The 25,896-nt window shown below is 42.4% G+C and overlaps 1 protein-coding gene across 5 annotated transcripts in view; it reads right to left on the reverse strand.

Annotated features, from left to right (window-relative positions):
• The window catches only part of CERKL (CERK like autophagy regulator), a 137,980-nt gene that overhangs the window by 57,826 nt on the left and 54,258 nt on the right, over nucleotides 1-25,896 (reverse strand). For 2 of the 5 annotated variants that reach the window (XM_075933747.1, XM_075933748.1), the window contains exons 2-3: nucleotides 23,206-23,301; nucleotides 20,150-20,386 (exon numbers count right to left, since the gene is read on the reverse strand). The exons of 1 other annotated variant lie outside the window; for it this stretch is intronic. In XM_075933747.1, coding sequence (XP_075789862.1) covers nucleotides 20,150-20,375 — 226 coding nt within the window. In that variant the 5' untranslated portion in view covers nucleotides 20,376-20,386; nucleotides 23,206-23,301. The remainder of the gene's footprint in view (nucleotides 1-20,149; nucleotides 20,387-23,205; nucleotides 23,302-25,896) is intronic. 2 more of the 5 variants (XR_012905239.1, XM_006121694.2) reach the window with 1 other exon arrangement.

The following is a 25,896-nucleotide window of genomic DNA, read 5'->3' on the forward strand; positions in this document are numbered from 1 at the left end:
GGCTTTGCTCCCCGTCTCCCGACCAACAGACCAGGGAGACGGGGAGCAAAGCCTCGGAGCACGCCTGCAGTGGGACAGCTGCGGCGCGCCTGGGCTGTCCTGCTGCGGGCGTGCTCCAAGGCTTTGCTCCCCGTCTCCCTGCAGACCAGGGATGCGAGGAGCAAAGCCATGGAGCACGCCCACAGGGGGACAGCCCAAGCGCGCCCGGGCTGTCCCGCTGCGGGCGTGCTCCAAGGCTTGGCTCCCTGTCTCCCTGCAGACCAGGAATGCGGGGAGCCAAGCCTTGGAGCACGCCCACAGGGGGACAGCCCAAGCGCGCCCGGGCTGTCCCGCTGCGGGCGTGCTCCAAGGCTTTGCTCCCCGTCTCCCTGCAGACCAGGGAAATGGGGAGCAAAGCCGCGGAGCACGCCCACAGGGGGACAGCCCAAGCGCGCCCGGGCTGTCCCGCTGCGTGCGTGCTCCAAGGCTTGGCTCCCCGTCTCTCTGCAGACCAGGGAGATGGGGAGCAAAGCCTCGGAGCACGCCCGCAGTGGGACAGCCGCGGCGCGCCCGGACTGTCCCGCTGCCCGCGTGCTCTGCGGCTTTGCTCCGCGTCTCCCAGGTCAGCAGACCAGGGAGACGAAGCAAAGCCGTGGAGGACTTGGGCGGTCCCGCCACCCTCGTCTCCCTGGTCTGCTGGGGGGGGGGTGTAGCTAGTGCCCCCCCCCCAAGCAGACCAGGCTTTTCTTGCCTACCCCTGGGGTAGAGCAGCTGGGGGCTGCCGGGTTGGTCCCACAGCGCCGCTCCGGACCAACCTGGCAGCACCCCAGCTGCTCTGCCACAGGCATCCTGATTCAGCCGCTGCTGGTCAGTTTCAGCAGCGGCTGAATCAGGACGCCTGGGGCAGAGCAGCTGGGGTGCTGCTGGGTTGCTCCAGTAGCGCCGAGGAGCCGCGCTACTGGAGCAACCCAGCAGCACCCCAGCTGCTCTGCCCCAGGCATCCTGGAATCAGCCGCTGATCAGTTTCAGCAGCAGCTGACTTGGGGACGCCTGGGTTTCTTAAGTTGAATCTGTATGTAAGTCAGAACTGGCGTCCAGATTCAGCCGCGGTTGAAACTGATCAGTTTCAGCAGCGGCTGACGCCAGTTCCGATTTACATACAGATTCAACTTAAGAACAAACCTACAGTCCCTATCTTGTACGTAACCCGGGGACTGCCTGTATTTGTAATGACAAATAGTAGAAATAGGTTTTCTATTTAAGCTTGAATGCTGGTGCTTGAAGAAAAGCAGGTTTAATTTGAGGAGGATGAGGAGGTAGGTGGAGATTCTGAAGGGGACTTTTGGACATTACCTGGCCACCCTTCCCATAAGCTCTGTGCTAACTCTTGAAGCCAGATTTATTCTCTGCTCCCCTCTCCCACTGGCTGCACCCAGCACCCACTGACCAGGACAGTGTGAGTGCAAGCCAGAAGACTCCAGTGAAGCAGGAGGCAGCCATGAAGCTGGTGGCTGAACAGAAAAGGTTGTTTCTCCTTCAAACACGGCTTTTCTCTAGCAGCTGGCTACGTGACCATCCCTTGCTCCTCCTGAGTACCCCTATATCTTTACATCCTGGAAGAACAATTGTTGGTTTTATGGTATTATCTAAGGCTGGGGTGGGCAATAATTTTTGATGGGGGGGCCACTCCAAGAATTTGATAAGTGGTCAAGGTCCACATTTTTCCATTATACTAATGGAGGACATGTGGGAGTCTGGGATGGAGGTTGGGTGCAGAAGAGAGCTTGGGGTAAAGGATTGAAGTGTAGGATTTGGGACGGAGTTTGAGTGAAGGAGGGGATTGTGATCTGGGGCAGAAGACTGGGGTTGCGGGGTGTATGTGAACTGGGGTAGGGGAGCAGGGGCTTGGGTTGTGAGCTGTGACAGGGGATTAGGATGCAAAGTCTGGGAGGGGGTATGAGGGAGGGGTATGAGGTGCAGGAGAGGATCCTGGCCCCACAGCCAGCTTTACTGAGTGCCTAGCAGGGGCAGGGGCAGGGCAGGTAAGGAGCCAGCTGAGGCTCTCGCGGGCCAAATTTGCCCAGCCCTGATATAAGGGAACATCAGACAAAACAAATGTATTGAAAAAAAAACTCCTGAACAAATCTTAAATTAGCATGAGTCATCAAGATATGTGTCTAAATAATCTTCAATGGACTTCTATGCTGGGTTCCTTTCCTCTTCCAATATCATGGTTCCTCAAATAATAGCTAGCACTCGTACAATCCTTCTCAAGAGACATCAGTTGAAGACATGATTCTCCTATGGAAACATATCTTCACAGGGCAGATACTAATGGCCTCCTCCCTTTCTCCAAATACATGTCCTTCTTTTCCTGAATATCTGTCCTTCAGACAAAACCATTAATATGCTCTTGGTAAAATCCACTCAAAAGACAAGTCATATTTTGCCATCAGAAAAAAGTCTGTCATTTTGGGTTGAGCTGCTGAAACTGACATTTGCAGCATTTGGTATAATCAAGGCATAAGCTTTTATTATGTTTCAATATTGAGTAATATGTGTACTCACTAATGTTAATGGTTACTATATCTTTTATTTTATATTAACTGTGAAAACACAAAAGCTCTCAGATTGCAACACGTTATAGTCTTTACTTATAAGATTGTTAACTCAAGTAGTTTACTGGAGAATTACAGTGGCCCCTGATACTATCTTAATATTGTAAGAGTAGATTATTAAGTAATAAGACTTTAAAATGTAAACAATATAATTAATTAGAACAAAAATGGGAAAAATCATTTTAATGAATTATTATTGTGTCTAACGTACAAAGAGAGAAATCATACAAGCCTGTAACAGTGGTAAGATTCTTATTGTTCAAGTTTTCTTTACCTGCGGTAATGTGAGCTCACTTCAATCAGCTCAAGGAGGAAAAACTATTTTAACATTAGACCATATCACCATTTTAATTATATACAGTATAATCTGTCTATAAATCTATATTTAAACATAAGTTACATGAACAAATAAATCTTACAATGAACAAATTGAAGAGAAGAGAGTCAGGGATTGTGCAGTTTGTACAGAATATACAAAAAGTTAGAGAACTTTAAGCTGTTGGGACAAGACATATACAAAGAATGGAGTTATAATTTCGCTGCCTGCCCAAGATCAAGGAGAGAGAGAGGAGCAAGAGTTATAGCAGAATATTGCTGGCCTGATTAAACTTTAAAATAGAAAACTGGAATCTTCAACGATTTTCAAGATGCTTGTGCCCAAAAAGGACTACACAAAATCACCTGGGCATTCAAATGAGGATGAGCAGACAGAACATTTTTAAATGTTTTTAAAATTAAATTTTAGGAGACTTCCATCTGAAAGTTTCATCATTTTACCACAAATTCAGAAGTGCAATTTTTCCTCTGTAAAAAACTTAGTTTACCATTTAAATCTAGATTATTCTTTTCTTTAAAAAGTTAATTATTATTCATAACTAGATTGGAGATATTCATGGATTCCAATGCGATCTTTACAACACTATCAATTCACAGGAGAGAGCTATAAACACAAATAATAAGCCATAATCGTATTGTTGTGTACAAAATTTCTGTTTTAAAATATTAACTTAGCCGGTTTTGCTAATACAAAAAGAGCTAACAAACTACAAAATTTTATTTATAATAATGTAAGCATCATTGACAAATTATTGACAATGAATATGCAACTTGTTGTTCAATATTTCACTCTAAATAAATATACTATGCTAATCAATATGACTGGAAGATGATCATGAAAATAACACTGGTTCAGGAGAAAAGTGAAAAAGGTTTCCAAACCATAGCACGTAAAATGCAGTAAACAACTGGCTTGGATTTCTAAATTATATATTTGCAAAGAAATAATTTCACTTTTAATGAAAAACTGTACAAAAACAAATTAATTGAAATTTTCAGAAAATCTCTTGAAATTAATAATTATTAATAACTTATTTTCAATGTATACAATCAATAAGATTTACTAATAATTTTTGCTGACTTTAGTCCTTCAGCCCACTAGTATCTTCACAAACTGATATTCTGTTATATTGTTTACTGTAGCTCCTCCATCTGAAGAGAACCAGCAATCTAAAACAGAATGGCCAACTGCTCCTCTGGTACTAACACATGTGCTAATATGCACTAGTTTAAACTTGATCTATCAGTGAATCAATGAACCATGAAGGGTGGGGGTTAATCAGGGTGTTTGGAAAACAAAGGCTTATAGGGCAGTAGAGACGCTACTCTCAAAAACACATCTGTGCTGTTTTCAGTACTTAGCTTTATAGCAGCAGGTTTATGTTACAAAAGTTAGAGCTTGGAATCATGTCACTGTCATGTACATTTATAACTATTTTACACAAAGAGGATCAAGTATGTTACACATAAGAAAAACTAATAATATGAAACAAAGATGTTAGTGTAACTATGGATACGCCACTGTTAATGTTACACTAACAAAAGTTAATGTTTAACATTAATGGTATAATTAAAACTTCAAGTATGAAGCTGCAGACATTCACATTAAATCTTAGCATCGAGATATATACTGCTTTGCAGCACATAATAATACAATACATTAATAGCTACTATATAATTTAATTTCGAGATAGTTTTTATATTACTACCCACTGAAAAAAAAATACATACATTAAAAGACCCAGGCCAAAAAACTTTCAGTGAATTTCTAAAATGTCTATTTAGAGTCATATAAAATAAAAATTATGCCAGATAAAAATATCTCTGAGTACCATTACATCTCTCTTGAGTTTTTTGGTTATTACATACTAAAATTTAACAGAACATACACTAATTTGTTCTAATGACCACATTCTTTTGAATAACACATTACTGAAAGAAAGCCTTATTTCTTTGTATGTACCTATATGAATAAAAGCAAAAGTCTTCCTTCTGAAATCGAATTCGGAAGAGAAAAAATAAGGTATTGTATTTATCTTCATTGCGGCCACACTATAGAAAACATGAAAATGAATGTCATTAAACAGAGATCTAAATAACTGCACATGGGTGTTCAGCTGTGATGAGGCTGAACACTGTAAAAAGTACAAGCTAGAGTTGGAACTGAAGTTCTTAAAAAGCTGTGTTCTAAAGAGCAGACACTCTTGGAACAGAGCAATGTTTCTCAATCTTTTTTATACCAAACCCTTGGAGTTCCTCAAGGGTCTGTTTTGGGACCCATACTGTTCAATATCTTCATCAATGATGTAGATATTGGGATAGAGAGTACGCTTATTAAGTTTGCAGATGATACCAAACTGGGTGGGGTTGCGACTTCTTTGGAGGATAGGGACATAATTCAAAATGACCTTAGCAAGTTAGAGAAATGGTCAGAGGTAAACAGGATGAGGTTTAATAAAGAGAAATGCAAAGTGCTCCACTTAGGAAGGAACAATCAGTTCCATACATACAAGATGGGAAGCGACTGTCTAGGAAGGAGCATGGCGGAAAGAGATCTAGGGGTCATAGTGGACCACAAGTTGAATATGAGTCAACAGCGTGATGCTGTTGCAAAAAAAGCAAATATGATTCTAGGTTGTATCAACAGGTGTATTGTAAGCAAAACTCGTGAAGTCATTCTGCCGCTCTACTCTGCGCTAGTTAGGCCTCAGCTGGAGTACTGTGTCCAGTTCTGGGCGCCACATTTCAAGAAAGATGTGGAGAAATTGGAAAGGGTACAGAGAAGAGCGACAAGAATGATTAAAGGTTTAGAGAACATGATCTATGAAGCCAGGCTTCATGAACTGGGCTTGTTTAGTTTGGAAAAAAGAAGATTAAGGGGGGACATGATAGCGGTTTTCAAATCTCTAAAAGGGTGTCACAAGGAGGAAGGAGAAAATTTGTTCCTCTTGGTTTCTGAGGACAGGACAAGGAGTAATGGGCTTAAAGTGCAGCAGGGGAGGTTTAGATTGGACATTAGGAAAAAATTCCTAACTGTCAGTGTGGTCAAATATTGGAATAAATTGCCAAGGGAGGTGGTGGAATCTCCCTCTCTGGAGATATTTAAGAACAGGTTGGATAGACATCTGTCAGGGATGGTGTAGACGGAGCTTGGTCCAGCCTTGAGGGCGGGGGGCTGGACTCGATGACCTCTTGAGGTCCCTTCCAGTCCTATTATTCTATGATTCTATGAAACAGAACCATCGCATCCATAGGATGGTTCAAGGCAGCTGCTCCAGTCTCTATGCTTTGGGAGGGACCCTATGGAGGCTGCCTCAACTGTCCTAAGGATGGAACAGTTCCCCCAGTATGAGCTGCGGGGCCCAGGATGGCATTGGACAGCATCAGGGGTTGGATCTCTCCTTCCCCATCCCGCACTCATCTCTGTGGCAGAAACGAGAGCTACCCAGCAGCCTGTTGTGCTCCCCTGCTCACCTCCCCGCCTACTGTGCTCTGCTTTACTGAGTAGGTGGGAAGCCCCTCAGGGGAGCAGGCTGGGACAAGGCACTCTGCTTCCCACTCCCATGGTGAAGCAGAGTGCAGTGGGCTGGCAGATGGGCAGGACAGAAGAGCAAACTGCTGGGTAGCTCTAGCTCCCGCCATTGTGGTGAGCGAGAGGGCCTGACCACTGCTGCCATTCCACACCAACCCCTCTGGTAATCCCTCAGTTCACATCACTCAAAGGGAGGGTATTTTGGGCATGGGGTGTAACGAAAGTGGGAGCAGGCAGGAAAGAGATGGAGTGGGGACAAAGCAGGGGCAGGGTTTGGGGAAAAGGGTGAAGTAGGGATGTGGCAAAGGCAGGGCCTGAATGAGGGGGATTGCCCCATGTCCCTTATACCATGGACTATCTTTCTGCTTTCCTAAACTGTATCAAATGGATCTTGTGGACTATTACCAGGTCATGGACCAATTGTTGAAAAACACTGCTATGGAGGATACTAACACAGAAAGAGGATGAAAGGGACTTGTAAGGGGGAGAATATCACATACTAGGAACATAAATGTTAAAAAACCCAAAAGAGCAAAATGAAAATAATGTTTATTTTGCATTTCAGCAAAGGTTTTCAAGAGTTAATCAGAACTGATTTCAAAAGATAATTCTTGTCAAGTTACCCATATTTAAACTATAAAAGTTTAACAAACAAAAACTAAACCTTGACTTTTTCATATAAGGTACAGAAAATAGTAATTACATCTATTTTAGATTCTTAGGGACACATCCTTTATTAATATTTAGCCGCTGTGTCCAATAAAAATACATGTTTATTGATAGCTGCTCATTTGTATGCATTCAGTTACTTTGGTAACCCACCAGCTTTTCATCTGCTCCAGTTTAGTTGTAATAAAAAATCATCCGTGTAAATAATGCAATAATTCACTGAAACCTCATCTATACATTCGACGCAATGCAATGAGAGTTGCAGATATATTTGGGAATAATTTTTTTAAAAGCACAAAACTTTACTTTACAGATGTTTCTGACTCTGTAAAAAATGAGAACAGAAGTTTTGAGAGATTTCCAATGAGTTGCTTTTGTAAATTGTCATTCATAACATTGCTTTGAAAATAAGCTGTGGGACAAGGCCGTGAAAATTCATGGTTGATCAGGGTAAAATTTTCCAAGTGCAGCCTGAACTTTATTAAAAGTGAATGGAACTTAAGCAATACTGAAATTTTACCTTTAAACAATAAAAAAAATCCCTATCATAATCTCCGAGGAAGGTGAAACAAATTTCTAAGGCACCTTCTTAATTTCTAAAAAGTATAAAAGCTAGAAAATCTATATTCCATTGATAACTCTTCCTTCCAATGTTTAACATACTGATACTTTTTTAATGCCTCAAATTATTTTCTTTGTTTTGCTGCAAATTCTGTTGCTGAAGTATCTGCATATTTTCCAGTATAGATATTGTCACTCTAAAAATACTGAAATGTCACAGAGGATCTGTTGGTTTTCAAGATGTGAGGGGTTTTCTTTTATTTGATTTGTCTTCAAAAGTGAATTTGTACTTGCAAAATTGAAATAAGAACATTTGTGGGGTGAGATTTTTCTAGTTTTATTTGTTTTTTAAAATACCATGAATTATAGAGCCTTAGTTTGGTACTCTGAGGGGCTGTAGATTCCCCATACCCACAGAAGGATGGAGAGATAATGTGTGTTCTCCCGTGGCACCTAAACATTGAACAGTTGCATGTCTGAGGAGGGAATGGAACTGACAAAAGAGCTGAAAACAGACACATTGCACATAATGCTTTTATAAGGTCCAGGGGGTTCCAACTGAAAAGCCACTAGAGAGTTATTTCTGGCTTAATCCAAGGCAACCTGAGTAGGGGATAGAACAACTGCCATTAGGGAACATATGGCATCACAGCTCCTAATGAATGCAGAGAACTCACAGAGGAAAAGACAGATACTTGCTCTCTATGAAAGTAGCCTGCACTTATGAGTATCCTGAGATCTGCAGGAATCCTTGCACTTTCACATGTATAGATGTTTAGGGATAAAGCCCCTGACCTTTAAGGAAGAGAAAAGAAGAGAATCACCTAAAATATTCCTATTCAGAAAATTTAGATGAGAATGCAAACAGAAACAGTAATAGATACCAGTGAAAGCAAAGTATCTGCTTTTGATAAAGTCAGGTGGGAAACAGTTTTCCTGTTCTGCAAAAACTGTGATTTTAGAAACTGTTCCTAGTTCTGCTCAAGAAGAATTTACCTTTACAGTAACTGGAATTCTTTGAGAGGAGTGTCCCTGTGGATACACCACGGCTTGGTATTGATGGCATCCCACTGCCTGGGTAGGAGATTTTGAAGCAGTCCTCACATGGGCTGTGCATGCACAGTGGTGATGGCACGCTGTGTGCCAGTTGGAACCATACATGTGCAGCCAAAGCTCTCCAGTTTCTTCTTTATGTTGGAGGCCCCCAATGTCCAAAACAGAGGAGAGAGGGGTGGATAGTGGAGCTCCCACAGAGACACTCCTCTTAAAGAGTCACTGCAATGTGAGTAACCTTTGTTTCTTTCTTGAGAGATGTCCCTGTGGGTGCTCCATTTTTGGTGATTAAGAAGCAGTTTCACTCTCTTGTGGTAGGGGCTTTGGAGTGTGTTGAAATGCCAAGGGAAATACTACTGTCAACACGTGTTCATTTTGGGACCAAACAAGAGTGTGTAATGATTTGCAAACCTAAGCTGTGAAGCCCAGTTAGTGGCCTTACAAATCTCAGGGTATGTCTAGACTACATGCCTCTGCCGACCGAGGCATATAAATTAGACATACTGACATAATCAATGAAGTGAGGATTTAAATATCCACTGCTTCATAAGAATAAAAATGGCCACTGTGTTGTGCCGGCTCAGCTGTTTGTCAACATGAAGTGGCAGTCAAGATGGGGATCAGTCGGCAAGTACAGCCTTTGCCGACTGATTCTGTAAACCTTGTTGCACGAGGCATAAGGGATTGGTCTGCAAAGGCTTTCCTTGACAACTAATCCCCGTCTTGACTGCCGCTTCATGTCGACAAACAGCTGAGCCGGCACAACGTGGCAGCCATTTTTATTCTAATTAAGCGGGGGATATTTAAATCCCCGCTTCATTGACTATGTTGGTATGTCTAATTTACATGCCTCAGTTGGCAGAGGCATGTAATCTAGACATACCCTCACAGTGACAGGTACATTGTGTAGACAGGCTGGAGAGGTGAGATAGATCTGGTGGAGTGGACTTGCTTTGACATGGGGAGACCCTTGGAATGTTCAGCAACAGACAAGGAGATGTGGGGGTCTTCCTGAACAGCTTATTTCTTTGCACATAAAAAGCTAGAGCCCATCTGACATTAAGGGTATAAATGGCAGATTAAAATGTGTTGGCATAAAGTTTCAGAAAAAACACAAGAAGGTGTACAGCCTCATTTATATGAAAAAAATAAAGGACCTTGGGTAGGTATTTAGGGTAGGTGTGTAGGGTGACTTTGTCATCACAGAATATGGAGAATGGATGGTCAACTATGAGGGCTGCTATTTCACTGACATGGTGTGTGGAAGTAATAGCAGCAAGAAAGGAGACCTTCATCGAGAGGTGTAATAGTGAGCAAGAGACAAGTGATTCGAGAGGCAGTCTGGTAAGTGTACATAGCACCAGATCCCATGGTACTGTGGGAGGTTCCATGCCTGGGTGAAGGATTTGAAGGCCTTTTAGAAAACATGTAGTCATTGGGTGTGCGAAAACGGACATGACCTATCTGGCGATGAAAGCCAATGATTGCTGCTCAATGTACTCTCACAGGGCTGAGAGATAAGGATGACTGTTTAAGGATGAGGAGATAGTCCAGTATGAGTTTGAGAGGTACTGTTAATGGATCCACGTGCCTGGAGGTGCTCCACAAAACAATTCACTTCCATTTGTGTGTGTATATGAGAAACAAATGGAAGACTTACAGCTGTGGATGAGTACCTGTTTGATCTGAGAAATCTAATTCTACTTGTGAGAGCCATGGAGAAACCAGGCTGTGAGGTGTAGTTTGTGAAGGTCAGGATGATCAGGTCATGTTGAAACAGGAGGGAGACTAGTATTTGGACTAACATTCTGAGCAAGAAGGGGTATCAACATTGCCTTGGCCACGCGGGGGCTACTAGTAACACCCTAGCCCTGTCTTCCCTGATCGTCTGAATTACTCTGGAGAGTAACGGAATGGGAGAAAAGCATGTGGAGGCAGGAAAAGGGAATAAGGGAATTTGTGTGCAGCCATCTTGGTCTTGTTAACAAGAGAGCAAGAGTCAGGCTAAGTCTGTGGCCTGACAACGCGAGATCTGTAATTAGACGCTGCCTTTGCCTCTCGCCTCCATACGGAGATAAGGATAGAATGCTGACTCTGGTAGGGACCTTGAGATAAGGAGCATCTGGGTGGAACTAAATAACTGTTAGCCATTGGTGTTTGTAATGGGAAGGAGACTAATTGTTATTGTTATTATATTTAATAGACAGTATATAAACTGCTTCATAATTGCTTGTATTCGAAGATCTGCCTCGGGGGGGGGGGCTTCCCCCCTGTCCGAACCAGTTTTTCCCTTGCTGCAGCTCGTAATAAAACTGCCTCTGGCTACTTGTTGCTTACAAACTCAGAGTGAGGACAATGTTTTCTTCCACAAGCATAACAAAGTTTGTCCGCCACCCCCGCCGCCAAGTGACGAGAAATGCATCTCCTTGTGATGTCTGGCAGATGCCCACTCAGGTGCAACAATGTGTGCACTTGGAGTTGTGAGCAGTCGTAAAGAGATCAATGGATAGTTATCTCCATCTGTGGAAGAGAGAGCGTAGTATGGAGTCTTTGATTACCTAGTTGTGATTTTGGGGAAAGCATCTATAGGGCTCTATTATGTGCACCAAGGAAATATGTATATCATGACGGATGCAGAGATTCCAAAATTTTATTGCTTTGAGACACAGTGATTGGGATCTGGCTCCTCCTTGTTTACATAAAACATGCAAGCAATGTTGTCCATGAGAAATCACACGTCAGTTGCACAGGAGAGGAATAAAATGTCAGCACACATTGTGAACAGCCCAAAGCTCTAGCAGATTTATATGCTTGGGTAGATCTTGGGATGACCACGTACCCTGGATGGGTCCCATTCACAAGACATCTGTGGTTAGGATGCATCAAGGTGTTAAAGTCATAAAAGGACACCTGAGTATAGGTTGATGTGTTTCATCCATCATTGGAGGGATTGTTTCACTCTGTGAGGTATGATGAGGTGAATATTCATAGGGTGCCTATGAGGCTTGAAGACAACTGAGAATCACAACTTGGAGAAACATGTGTCAATGCATGTGGTCCACTACAAAGGTGGAGGCCATCATGTGGCCAACCTAGTGAAGGCTGGGGTATGTGGAGAACAGAGCGGGGCCAGCAAAGCTTATATGGCTTGGAATCTGTCAGATGGGAGGGATGCCCAAGCTGACCAAGAGCTCAGATGGCACCAATACATTTTATGATCTGGTTAGGTTAGAGATACGATTTTCCCCATTAGTCATTGAGAGCACTGCAGCGTGGTTCAGTAACGTGTTCCACCTTGTCTTGTATGTGTGCCTTGAGTAAGCAGTCATCAAGGTAGGGAAATAGCATATCTCCACTTTCTGGAAATAATTGTATGACTACTAGGGATGTTAAAATATGTTTGAGTAAACATGTAACTACGGACATTTTCAGCAGTTATACATTTATGTATGGGGGGTAGGTGGCTCCGCGGGAGTTGGCATGTACAGAGAATTGGTTCCCCATGCATACCGACCCCTGATCCGCCCCTCCCCCCCCACACACACACTGCTGCGTCTCATAGAAAGGCAGCAGAGAAGAGCAGTTGGCTCAGTGGGAGCCATTATGCAAAGGGAGCCAGCATTTAAACTGGATCCCTGCAAGCACTGGCTCCCACCCACCAGTCCCCCTACTCCCTGCTGCTGCCTCTGTGGGAGGCAGCAAAGGAGGGGCAGGGGAGCCAAGTTAAAAGCTGGCTCCCCATACACACTGGTTCCCACCTACTTCCCTACATCGGTTAACTAATGAGCCTTGTAGGTCGAGGGGTGAAAAACAGTCTCCCTATTGCAATGCCAGGATGATGATGGAGTGACCATGTCGAAACGTATCTTTACATATCTGTCGAGCCTGTGAAGATCAAGGATGGGGCACTAGCCTTTAGTTTTCTTTTGTGTCAGAAAATAGGGGGAATAGAACCTGCTGCATCACAGAGGTAAGTAGAGCAGACGCTGCACTTCTTGAGCAAGTTGTCTCTCATGGGCAGGATTCCTGAAGAGGGAATGGGTAAGTAGTTGGATGTGGGAGAGAGAGAAAAGGGATAGCGTAGCCAGAGAGGATGATATCCAAAATCCATCTTTTGGAGGTTACAGCTGATCATTGGTGGTAGAATGGACAGAGTCGACCTGTGAAGAGATGTGTGGTCATGATTAGCATTGGAATAGATGTGCTGTTTTTGAGGCCCTTGACCAAGACTTCAAATTTGCTTATTCTGTGGGGGTGGTTGAGGTTCTAAACCAGATGATTGGTGACGGCACTGAAGTCTGAATTTACTTCTGGGATGATGTGTGTCAAAAGACCATTGTTGGGAGTATGAAGGGTTGTTAATAGGGTGGGTACCAGTACTGTCATCGCCTACTTACAGAAGCATATATGCCCAGCATGTTTAATGTGGCATCTTAGTCTTTCATGGTATTGAGCCCTCTTTGGTTTTCCCAGCAAAAAACTTGTCACCATCAAACAGTAGCTCTTCCACTGGGAACTGTATCTCTTGTGGGAATATATCAGGTGAGAACCATGAGGCACGACAATTACTTTTGCAGTGGATTGAGCTGCCATGTCAGTTGCATCAAGGGCTGCATGGAACACCATGCAAAAGATCGTTTGACCTTCACAGACTATTGCCCTGAATTGGGACCTTTTGGCTTCAAGAATTTCATCGACAAAGACTAGGAGCTTGACATAATTCCTGTAGTAATATTTGACAAGAAGGGCTAAGTAATTGGAAATCCTGAATTGTAAGATAGAAGATGTGTACACCTTGCGTCCAAAAAGGTCCAGCCTTTTACTGTCCTAATCTACCAGGGTCACGCGAAAATACTGCTGTTTGGAGCGCTGGTGCACTGCCTACTCCACGAGCAAATTAGGGGCAAGATGAGTAAAAAGAAGTTCAGAGCCTTAGGATAGGATGTAGTATTTCCTACCCACCTTTTTCCACACAAGTGGAATGGAGACTGGGATCTGCCATATGGTATTGGCAGAATCCATAATAGTATGGTTGTTAGGGAGCGCTATCTTGGAGGAAGGTGATTCTTGAAGAATGTCAGTGAACTCATGTTAGGTCTCAGTCATCTTCTCCATAGCAATCTTAAACTCTGCTGCCTCCCTTTTAAACAAGTCCTGAAAGTGTGAGAAGTCACCCACTACCATTGATGGTGGGGGCATGACTATCTCATCTGGTAAAGATGAGGAATTAGTCAGAGGAGAGACGTTAGGTGCTAGATCCTCCAGGGGTTTGGTCTCCTGTTCCTCCACAGCTTCTGGTTGGTGAACAGAGGAGCCATATGGTGGGTATTGGAGCTGCTCTGTTTGCAAGGGCTGGGTTGTATGCTGTCAAAAAGTGGCAGTCTAGACAGGGATCAGTCGACAAGAAAAGCCTTTTTCGATCAATCCCTTATGCAACGAGGTTTACAGAATCAGTCGGAAAAGGCTTTCCTTGTCGACCGATCCCCGTCTAGACTGCTGCTTTTTGCCAGCAAAGTGCCGCATCGGCAAAAAGCCGCTGCCATTTCTATTCAAATGAAGTGCGAGATATTTAAATCCCCACTTCATTTGCAATAGCGATGTGCCTAATCTACATCCCTCTGTCGACAGAGAGGTGTAGTTTAGAGTACTCACAGGAGCATCTCTTTAGAAGGAACGGAAAATTTTTTAATATTTCCAAAGAGAAATCACTCATAACAGATAACAGCCTTGCGGTTAGGGCACTCATTTGGGATGTAGGAATCCCAATTTTTAGTTTCTGCTCTTCTTGAGTCACAGCAAGGACTGGAAGCTGGATCCTCCCACATCCCAGATGAATATTGTAACTACCAAGTTATTGGATTTTCTGGAGTGGGGACCTCTCAATCCCTCCTGATGGAGCTGTCTGACTGTGTATAAATTATTCATTTAACCAAAGGGGGAGAGAGACTTTTTAGCTTGGTTTAAGTATGGAGTTGAATCCATGTCTCGTGAATTCTCTAACCACTAGATCACTTTGCTACTAGGTATTCTAAGAGGACAGATCTCTCTCCCCTCCCCTCATCCCAAGACACCTTTCAGATTGAAGTTAATCAAAATTTATATGCTCCTACAAAAAGTTTGGATTTTACAATGTTTGGGTTCTAGTGAAAAACTGTTGTGTCAAACTCTCTCCCCAACTCTATTTTTGACAGACTAAGGTACCAATTTCCTGTTAGAGTCTTTAACAAAACAGGAGAAGGCCATGAATTACCATTTATTATAATAATGGTCACATTAAAATATAGAAAACTTTGGATTCAGTATTCCAGCTTCTGAGACTAGGGTTCGGCAGCAGTTTAATAGTCTATAACAATGAAAACCGTTAAAACTAATTTACCACAAAGAGATAATTTTGTAGATCAGTCAGATATACTCTTCATGTCAAAAATTCATTGTAGTCTGCATTTTTTTAAAGGGAAGGAAAAAACCTATTATACAGTCAAATATCTCTTGTTTTTACTAGCAATAGTTTTCCTACATTTGATATATTTATCTACCACAAAAAGAAAACTGAAGGATTAAGTCTCTCTATAATAATAATTTGTTCTTGTAAACTTAGAAGAAGTGGATACAGTTGTTAATTCTTTAAATTGCACACTGCATCTCACCAGTGAGAGCCACTATAATATGCCCCTTTCATTACTGAATTAAATCTACTTCTTTTTTTAGTGCTCCTCTCTCACTGGGAATACGTACAATAATTTAATTATTAATATTTTTCATTGTATTCTGAACATATTTAATTATTCTTTCCAAACACACATACCACCTATAAAACATATAGGATAAATTCTATAGTATCACACAAGAGCAGAAGTATGGTAAGAAAATATGTAACTTATGAAACAATGAATAAATAACAACAAGAAAGTCTGAGGGGGATAGACTAAGTTACAGACTAACACAGGTGTTTGCCCAAAAAGCTCATGATATTATACACACACACACACACAGACACACACACACGTATATTATTTTGGAAAACAGATATTATTTTGAAATAACAGTCTGCATCTACACAGCAAGCAGTCATTTTGACAATGTCAAAATAACGTTGAGCTGAAGGACTTCTTACTCTAATTTCTGTAACTCTCATTTTATGAAAAGTAAGAGAAATTGGAGGAAGTGTGCTCTAACTTGGAATTCCTGCTGTGTAGACAGCGCCAAAAGCTGAAATAAGTTATTTCAATTTAAGCTTCCTAATTGACATAGCTCTAGTTGTATAGCTTATTTCAGCTTTAGCAATGCCCCAAGGTGCTACAGGACTACTCCTTGTTTTAAACAAAACAGATAGATCATAATAAAAATTGCATTAGCTATTCTCTCTTTCTGATGGTATGCTCTTTTATTTTGCACTGTAGATGGTTAAAATGCATTTACCTTTACAGGCAGTCCCCGACTTACGCGGATCCGACTTATGTCGGATCCATAGTTACCAATGGGGCTTTTCTCGCACCGGAGGACTGGGGCAGTGGGATCGCCCAGATGCGCCGCGGTCCCGCCGCCCACGTCCTCCGGGGCGAGAAAAGCTGCTCCGCGTCTCCCTAGTCTGCTGCCCCTCCCCTCTCCCAGCAGACCAGGGAGACGTGGAGCAAAGCCGCGGAGGACGCGGGCAACGGGACCGCGGCGCGTCCGGGCGGTCCCGCTGTCCGTGTCCTCCGAGGCTTTGCTCGGCGTCTTCCTGGTCTGCTGGGGGGGCTCCCCCAGCAGACCAGGGAGACGCCGAGCAAAGCTGTGGAGGATGCGGGCGGGACCGCGGCGCGTCTGGGCGGTCCTGCTGTCCGCATCCTCCGAGGCTTTGATCCGTGTCTCCCTGGTCTGCTGGGGGAGCTCCCCCAGCAGACCGGGAAGACGCTGAGCAAAGCAGCGGAGGATGCGGCCGGAACCGCAGCGCGTCTCGGCAGTCCCGCCGCCCACGTCTCCCTGGTCTTCTAGGGGTGGGGGCGCAGCTAGTGCTCCTCGGCACTACTGGACCAACCCGGCAGCACTCCAGCTGCTCTGCCCCAGGCGTCCCCAAGTCAGCTGCTGCTGAAACTGACCAGCGGCTGACTACAGGAAGCCCGAGGCGGAGCTGCTCTGCCTCGGGCTTCCTGGATTCAGCCGCTGATCAGTTTCAGCAGCGGCTGAATCTGGACGCCTGGGACAGAGCAGCTGGGGCGCTGCCGGCTAGGTCCCCGCAGCGCAGCGCCGCACCTCAGCGCTGCGGGGACCAACCCAGCAGCACCCCAGCTGCTCTACCCCAGGCATCCCCAAGACAGCTGCTGCTGAAATTGATCATACAAATTCAACTTAAGAACAAATTTGACTTACATACAAATTTAACTTAAGAAGAAACCTACAGTCCCTATCTTGTATGTAACCCGGGGACTGCCTGTACTACCCTTTTGCTTATTTTTTTCAGCATGTAGCCATCATACTCCCCAAAAATGACCTGTAGGTGTTCAAAGCAAAGAGGTTTATATTAATTGCAGACAAATTCCCATAAAGTTCGGCAATCATAATAACATCAGCAAAGTATTGTTACTCTACTGAAGTTTAATGGGATTAATAAAGATATTCTACGTGGCAGAGAAGAGTAATAATTTTTTTACTGATTCCCCAAATACAGTCAAATGTTGCCTTTTCTCCATTTTATCATATTTGTATAGAAAAAACTTAAAAATATTGAATCGAATTTTCTACTGATGAAAACTGGCACAGATCCATTGACTTTAATGTAGTTTTCCCATTTATACCTGCAGAGATTTTGACCCAAAATTTAAAGGCAGAATACAAGGGGAAAAACCACCAGTGATCCTGGTATGGGAAAACACATTTAAAGTATCTGAAACAGTGGCATAGACTAAAACAAGTCTAATTTCTGGGAATCCACACTACTAAAATATGCACTCTGATGGCTGTTGGAGAATAACCTGCCAACCTGATCTGCCAAGGTGTTTTAAAAGCAACGGAAATTTGGCACATTAGTGTGATTTCACTTAGAATGCACAAATCCCTTAGCTATATGGCTTCATGACAGAGTGGGAATCATTTTGCTTCCCCCATGCCTGTTGATTTAATGGCTAGCTGTGGTACTGTCTATTAACATTTGAATTCTGGAGCCTCAAAGAGAGGCAGAAATGCTTTCATGTCAGGTCAACGGGACTAAGCACTAGGAAATATATATGGACGCAAGCTTCTTGAGAGGATCACAGGCCCCAAATCCGAAACCGATTTAAATAAATCCTCCCATCCTGGAATGGAAGCATCTGTAACCAGAGTCCTGGTCGGTAAAGACGAAAAAAAGTATTCCACTGCACATATGGAAAGGATCTTCCCTCTATTTTAACTAGACGAGGACTACTTTTGGACCTGTAACTATCACATGTACATATGTATGACAGGTAGATACAATTATTTCAAATATGCTTACAAGGAACACAAATGAACTCTGGCATGCTGTTTGACATAAGCGAATGAGACCATGTGATCTAAGACTGCGACACTTTTTCAGTGATATTTTTAAGTAATTTTTAAGTTAGTTGATGAGACCTATTATTGTTTAAAATCTCTCTTGTGAAAAGTAAATCCATTGACCAGGAGTGAGGAACCTTTTTTGGGTCAGAGGATGCTGATCTACAGAAAAATAAGTTGGGGACTGCACACAAGTGAGAAGCAAAACACACATACACACACTAACACAGCTACATTTCTATCACTCACTCACAAGCGTTCACTGATATGATCCCTGACTGAGAAGGAGAAAGACACTCCTCACATTCCCCTCACATACCAGAGCATAGGTGGGCCAAGGCTAGTAGATTGTGTGTGCTCTAGCCCATGGGAGGACAGCAGGGGGCTGAAGTGCCAGCACAGACTCCCCAATGCTGAGGGGGAGCCCTGAGCCTCGGGGTCCGATCAAGGCAAGATGGAGGGCCACATCAGACCCCCAGGCCTTAGGTTCCCCACCCCTGACCTAGAATCTAATGCCACCTCCCACTCCATTGCCAGGTTTCAGAGCTTGAGCAAAAGTCTGTAGCCAGAAGCAGCACTCTCAGGTTTAGACAAATTAGCTCAAGACAACTTATAAGTATGATGACACTTGTTTCAGTTTGTCAGGTTCCAAGGACAGACTTGAGGCTCATTTTCAGTTGCAGTATAGACAAACAAACCCTAAGTCTCTTGAAAATCAATGGAACTTTAGCTCCTACATTACTCTTGATAATAGGACTTACTCATTTTTCAAAATTTTACCCAGGATTCATCTGATCTAGCTCTCTCCTGGGTCTCCTATCATCTTGCTTCTGTCCCCTACACTTCACTGGAAATACTCCTGCTGATCAAATAAAAGGTGAATACCTCAGAAGAAAACTTATTTCTTTATTAAACATGTTGATTAATCACAGTTAAATCTCATGATTAACACAAAAATTAATCATAATTAATTTCAGATTTAATTACATTGTTAAACAATAGAATACCAATTGAAATATATTAAATATTTTGCAGTGACAATATTGCCTGCTTCTTGTTTACAATGTCACCTGAAAGTAAGATGCATGGTGCTGTTGTAGCCAGTGTCTCAAGACATTTACATGCCAGATATACTAAAGATTCATATATTCTTTTATGTTTCAATCACCATAGGACTGAGTGGACTTATAGGCTCTAAAATTGTATTATTTTATTTTTTGAATGAAGTTACTTTGGGACATAATTCTACATTTGTAAGTTTAAGTTTCATGATAAAGAGGTTGAACTATACTGCTAGTATTAAATGAACTGAAAAATACAATTTCTTTTGCTTTTTACAGAGCAAATATTTGCAAAAAAATATAAAGTGAAAACTATACATGTTGTGTTCTGCGTTGTAATTAAAATCAATGTATTTGAAATGTAAAAAATGTCCAAAAAAATTAAATAAATGGTATTTTATTATTAACAGAGCGATTAATCATGATTAATTTTAATTGCATGATTAAATGCAATTTTTAATCATTTGACAGCTCTGTTTTTTAATTCAAATTACTCTAATACTTTACCATAAACTGTTGTAGTAATATTACGAATGCTATAGCACATTTCCACAATTAATCGGTTAACTTTCTAACTGTAGATATTTTACTATTATTCTGTCTCTTACAATTTTATGAAATTGCAATAAGCAAGTTTATACATTTCGTTAGTAAGTTTTCAACAACTATAATTTTTGTTTCCTTTATGCTAAAATATTTTATTTTTCATTTTCCAAACAATAAACTATTCTAAGACTACATTAACTCACATACAAAATTACATATAAAATACATTACATACAACAGAACTACTGCCATAATAAAACTATAATGAAGCTAGAAATAAGTTTTTTTGAAAAAGTGCTTACCATTCAAAATTTCCTTCACACATTTAAACCAGGAATGGCAATGGTCTTCACTTATATTATTAAAATTGATGGCACAGTCCTTTAATTTATTGTCTTTTTTCAGGCATACAAAAACCGTGATACCTAACAACATACCACCTTTCTTCTGTCCTACAAAACGACGACGTTTCAGTTTTATGGAAAATACGTCTTTCATTTCAACAAACTCCTCTTTCCATAAGTCCATATTGGAATCACCTGTTCAAAGATAGAAGACTGCATTAATAATTAATCCACACCTTTCACTGATAGAAACCTTATCTACCATATATTTGAAAAAGTTTGTGTGTCTGTCTGTCCAGCTATGAGTCCGTTTATTCAATAACTCCTTCTAACCAGTAAGAGCTAGGACCTCCAAATTTGGTATGCAGCTTCCTCTTACAATTTAAAAGCACCATAAGGGTTTGGTTGTGCCAGGACACTGGGATGTGCCTGGAATGTGGTTGTTTCTCATAAAATGGAAAGGGAGGGGACTACTAGTAGGGACAGTTATACTGAATGGAATATTTCCCTGGCATATCTCAGGTCCTTAATTCAAATAAAAAATTTTTTCACTTAAATCATTGTTCTGGAGTGTGGCTAGGCATGAGTTCATTATGCAGGCTGCCCTGGGGAGAGGAGATAACCTCAGCCCTCTCTCACTGCAGCAGCTTGGGGCCAGGTGAGAAGTGTTTGTCCATGACCGCTGCAGCAAGCACAATCTTTTAAATCCAAAGGACTTTGATTGTGTCTTTCGCCTTAGCAAACTCTGTAAAAGATTCTTTTGAATGAATGCCTTTCATAAGCGATCTTGAAGCATAGAGAGAAACTGCAAATGGATTTTTTTTTCAGAGGGAAATTTCAAATTTTGCTTTTCTAAGATTGCAGAGAAACCTTTATATTTCACTATAACCTTTCATGTTTGATCAAAAACTCCAGAAGATACACCCCACTTTACAAAAGAAAGTAACTTGTTTCAATTCCTTACAGAGTTTAACAGATCAGGGATGGCACCAGAAAGTTCTTTAAGAAAGGAAGAAAAGCAACAGCAAGAGCAGGGCAAGAAGGTCAAGAGAAGGAGCTAGAAGCAGAAAAATCACAGCCCGAGAAATGGAGGTGGAAAGGGAGTATATGCTTAAAAGTATTGAAATGTAAGGAGCATGGATCAGCAGAAGATTAATGTTATATAAATTCCCAAGCAAGATACCAATAACTCATTGTGGATGCTATACGCAGAAAGGGCTCTCCTAAATTTTGAGGAAATTGGTAGGAGCAGTGAACTTGTCAGTATTCTGATTCCCCACAAAAATCACCAGATTTCAGAAGGGAGTTAAAACATTCTTAGATCAAAAGAATCTCCCACCCTGAAATTCTATAATCTGTTGCTATCGAATAGATGCACAAGAATCTTGCAAGACTTATGAATATGATGGGGAGGCAACACTAGCAGAGAACAAGGGCAAGACTGGTTCACAGCTCTTACATCATAAAAGCTGGTAGGTGTCCTTTCCCCAAAATTGATTACCTTGGAGGGTGGAGGCAGGGACCAAGAGACTTCCCATGCTCCTCCTGCCCCCAGGCCCTGATTGACCTGGGGGTGGAAGGCGGGGGGGGGGAGGGGAGAAAGGAGGGAATGCACGAAGTCTCCTCCTGCTGTCAGGGGCACAGGAGCCTAGGGGGGATCACTAGCTGTTCAGAACAGCTGGCAGTTCTCTGGGGGGCAAGGAGCAAAGACTTCATGCACTCTCCCCACTGCCAGGCCAATCAGGGTCTGTGGGCAAGAAAGCACAGAAGTATCCTAGCCCTGAGGCACTACCCCTTCAAGAGAGGCCCAGGGCCACTTAAAAAATTTCTGAGGTGGCCCCCCGTAAAATCATATTGCCCACCCTGCTCTAGTATCTCCTCTCTGATACAGGAACTTGATGTTTGGTAAGCAGTTAGCCTCTACGTCAGCACTCAGCATGTTCTTGTTTGAAATCACACAGATCTGGTCAAGTTTTACGGTTTTGTAAAAAACCACAGTTCACAAACTCAGTAGAGACTTGTTAAAAGTTTGGCATCTAAATTATATGAAGAGTCCATCTGCACTGAGAACACACAGTGTTCTGTGTGCTCAGTCCTTGCAGGGCTGCAAGGACTGAGCAAAACTTCCCTTGCAATTGCACCATCACATTGCTGCAAACAGCATTGATGCTACTCCCAAAATTGAGGGCAACATCACTGTTATTCTTGTGCTCCCTATACTCCCCAGGCTGTCACAACGTCAGGGCAAAGGAGGACGCCACCTGATCCAAGTGCAGGACAGTAACTGAACTGGGAAGATGAATGAGTTGAACAGTTAGTGAGGTGGCTTTCGGCAAGATCCTTGCCCCATTTGTTATGTAAGTTGGATGTAATACAGGGTGTAGTGAAAGAGGCAAAGGACTGCAGAAAGAGAAATAATAATATTATGCTTAAGGTACCTGAATGCTGTCCTGGAGAAATGGATTCTATTTCTACCTCTGCTACAAAGTTTCTATGTGATTCTAGGCAAGTCGCTAATCCAAACACTCCCTCATTTTCTGGCTCCCCAATATGAGACCCTGGGGTCTGGGCAGCAGGGACAACAGCCTCATTGGGTCTCTAGGCAAAGTGGGGGCAGCTCCATGCTTCCAGAAGGGGTGGACCTCTGGCATAAGGAGCAGGACTGGGGGCAGCCAGCCCTCAGCACTGCCCACAACATGCCACCCCTCCTGCAGCCCTCACAGAAGTCCAAAGCGTGCCATGATAGTGGTGCTCTGGCAGTGATTTAAAGGGCCCAGGGCTCCATCCACCATCACTGCTGCTGCAGTAGTGGCAGGGGTGGCAGCTGGCGCCCTAAGCCCTTTTGAATTGCCTGGGTCCAGAGCGATCCCTTCTCCCCCTTGCTCCACCCATCAGTGGACCTGGGTCTAGGAACTTATGTTAAAGAAGACTGGTGCATGCTGGGAGTGGGGAGCACAGTTTAGGTTCAGCACCTCAACAGGCTGAATCATGCCCTTCAGATATGCCCCATTTACCCTCAGCAGCTCCTTCCTGCTGCTCTTAGTTGTTAGCTCTTCATGGAAATGCAGCGGCGAACACCTGGGAGCTGCAAGGAAGGGATGGTACTTCAACTGCAGAGGAAGAAGAAAAATCAAAAGAAGCAACTCTGACTGCAGCTCCCGGCTGTTTGCTGCTGCCTACCCCCCACAGCCATAGGTCCCAGTCTGCTGGCTCCAACATCTACCTTGCAAGGAGTGGCCTAAACTTCATTTTAGTGACATGTAATGAATTTTGTAACTCATAAAATCATATTATAAATACTACTAGCTGAAATGCATATCTCTGAAGCACATCTTGTGTACAAGGAACAGGCTGCAAGAATCAACCAAACTTAGCCAAAGACAAAGCAATTATAAATAGATTTCTTCTGGAAGTTATTTGGTCTCTTGAATGTTTTTAAAAATAAACTAATCTGATAGCTTTCTTTGATAGGATAACGAGCCTTGTGGATAAGGGAGAAGCGGTGGATGTCATATACCTAGACTTTAGTGAGGCATTTGATACAGTCTCGCATGATATTCTTATTGATAAACTAGGCAAATATAACTTAGATAGGGCCACGATAAGGTGGGTGCATAATTGGCTGGATAACCGTAGTCAGAGAGTTGTTGTTAATGATGCTAAATCCTGCTGGAAAGGGATAACAAGTGGAGTTCCGCAAGGGTCTGTTTTGGGACCCGTACTATTCAATATCTTCATCAAGATATTGGGATAGAGAGTACGCTTATTAAGTTTGCAGATGATACCAAACTGGGTGGGGTTGCAACTTCTTTGGAGGATAGGGACATAATTCAAAATGACCTTAGCAAGTTAGAGAAATGGTCAGAGGTAAACAGGATGAAGTTTAATAAAGAGAAATGCCAAGTGCTCCACTTAGGAAGGAACAATCAGTTCCATACAAACAAGATGGGAAGCGACTGTCTAGGAAGGAGCATGGCGGAAAGGGATCTCGGGGTCATAGTGGACCACAAGTTGAATATGAGTCAACAGTGTGATGCTGTTGCAAAAAAAGCAAATATGATTCTAGGTTGTATCAACAGGTGTGTTATAAGCAAAACTCGTGAAGTCATTCTGCCGCTCTACTCTGCACTAGTTAGGCCTCAGCTCGAGTACTGTGTCCAGTTCTGGGCGCCATATTTCAAGAAAGATGTGGAGAAATTGGAAAGGGTACAGAGAAGAGCGACAAGAATGATTAAAGGTCTAGAGAACATGACCTATGAAGCCAGGCTTCATGAACTGGGCTTGTTTAGTTTGGAAAAAAGAAGATTAAGGGGGGACATGATAGCGGCTTTCAAATATCTTAAAGGTTGTCACAAGGAGGAATGAGAAAATGTGTTCTTCTTGGTTTCTGAGGACAGGACAAGGAGTAATGGGCTTCAAGTGCAGCAAGGGAGGTTTAGATTGGACATTAGGAAAAAATTCCTAACTGTCAGGGTGGTCAAATATTAGAATAAATTGCCAAGGGAGGTGGTGGAGTCTTCCTCTCTGGAGATATTTAAGAACAGGTTGGATAGACATCTGTCAGGGATGGTGTAGACAGAGCTTGGTCCTGCCTTGAGAGTGGGGGGCTGGACTCTATGACCTCTCGAGGTCCCTTCCAGTCCTATGATTCTATGAATGTAGTCAAACAATTGACTACACTTTAGTCAATGCACACAGTTAGGGCTGCAGAACAGTTTGCTTTATATAACTGTTAATAGTTTTTAATTATGTGATCACATACTATTTGTTCAACAGTAGTCATGCATCATTCAGTTCAAAGAATGGATGGTGCTCAATTAGTGATCAGCTATTCAGTATTTTATTTTCTCCTTCTTCAGTGGGATGACCCAGGCCTGCATGACTGTATACTATTTAAACCCTGCCTGGAGGATAGGATAACTACTTTCTTCTTGGACTTTTCTATAGAATTCATCATAATAGATCTAAATGTGTCAAATATTAATGAAATTATTTTCATAACTCTCCTGTGAGATAAGGGTGTATTTTTATTCCTATTTTACAAATGGATAATTAAGGCACATATAAAATAAATTCAAAAGTTTGATGACCTGGGAAATATATATATTTTTATAAATATAATTCATACGTGTGTCATGGATTACTTGTCGTGGGGTAGTATCAGTAGGAAACATTAAAGGAACTGTTAGGCCATTGCATCACAAGAGTAAATTGCAAAAAGAAATCACAAAAACAAAACAATGAAATGCAAATTTGATCTTTAAAATCCTCAGTTTTCAAAAGGCAAGATGTTTATAATGTCGGTAAGACCATTTCTTTAACAGGATTATTTTGAACCTGACACTGTCTTTTAAATTAGTCCTGTTTGCTTTCCACTTAGTCTAGATGGGTACTGGTCATATGAATGTCAATGTTCTCTTTTTTATAATAGAAAATATAATGCTCTCCAATAAACTACATACATGCATTTTATGTGCAAATTAGACCCCTCAAAAAAAGATTTTCTGAAGTTTTAGATTTGACTCTTATAAGTAACACTGAACTGGACATACTCTAGACCAACTTTAAAGATATACTTTAAAAATATTTAGGCTGACATTTTCAAAGTTACCTAAACATATCTGGATACCTATTTCCCACTAAAATTAATAAGATTAGGCATACAAATCCCCTAAATGGTTGAATAGCCTCACATCTTGACTGTT

Source organism: Pelodiscus sinensis, chromosome 7, assembly GCF_049634645.1.
Source record: "Pelodiscus sinensis isolate JC-2024 chromosome 7, ASM4963464v1, whole genome shotgun sequence".
Lineage (NCBI taxonomy): Eukaryota > Metazoa > Chordata > Testudines > Trionychidae > Pelodiscus > Pelodiscus sinensis.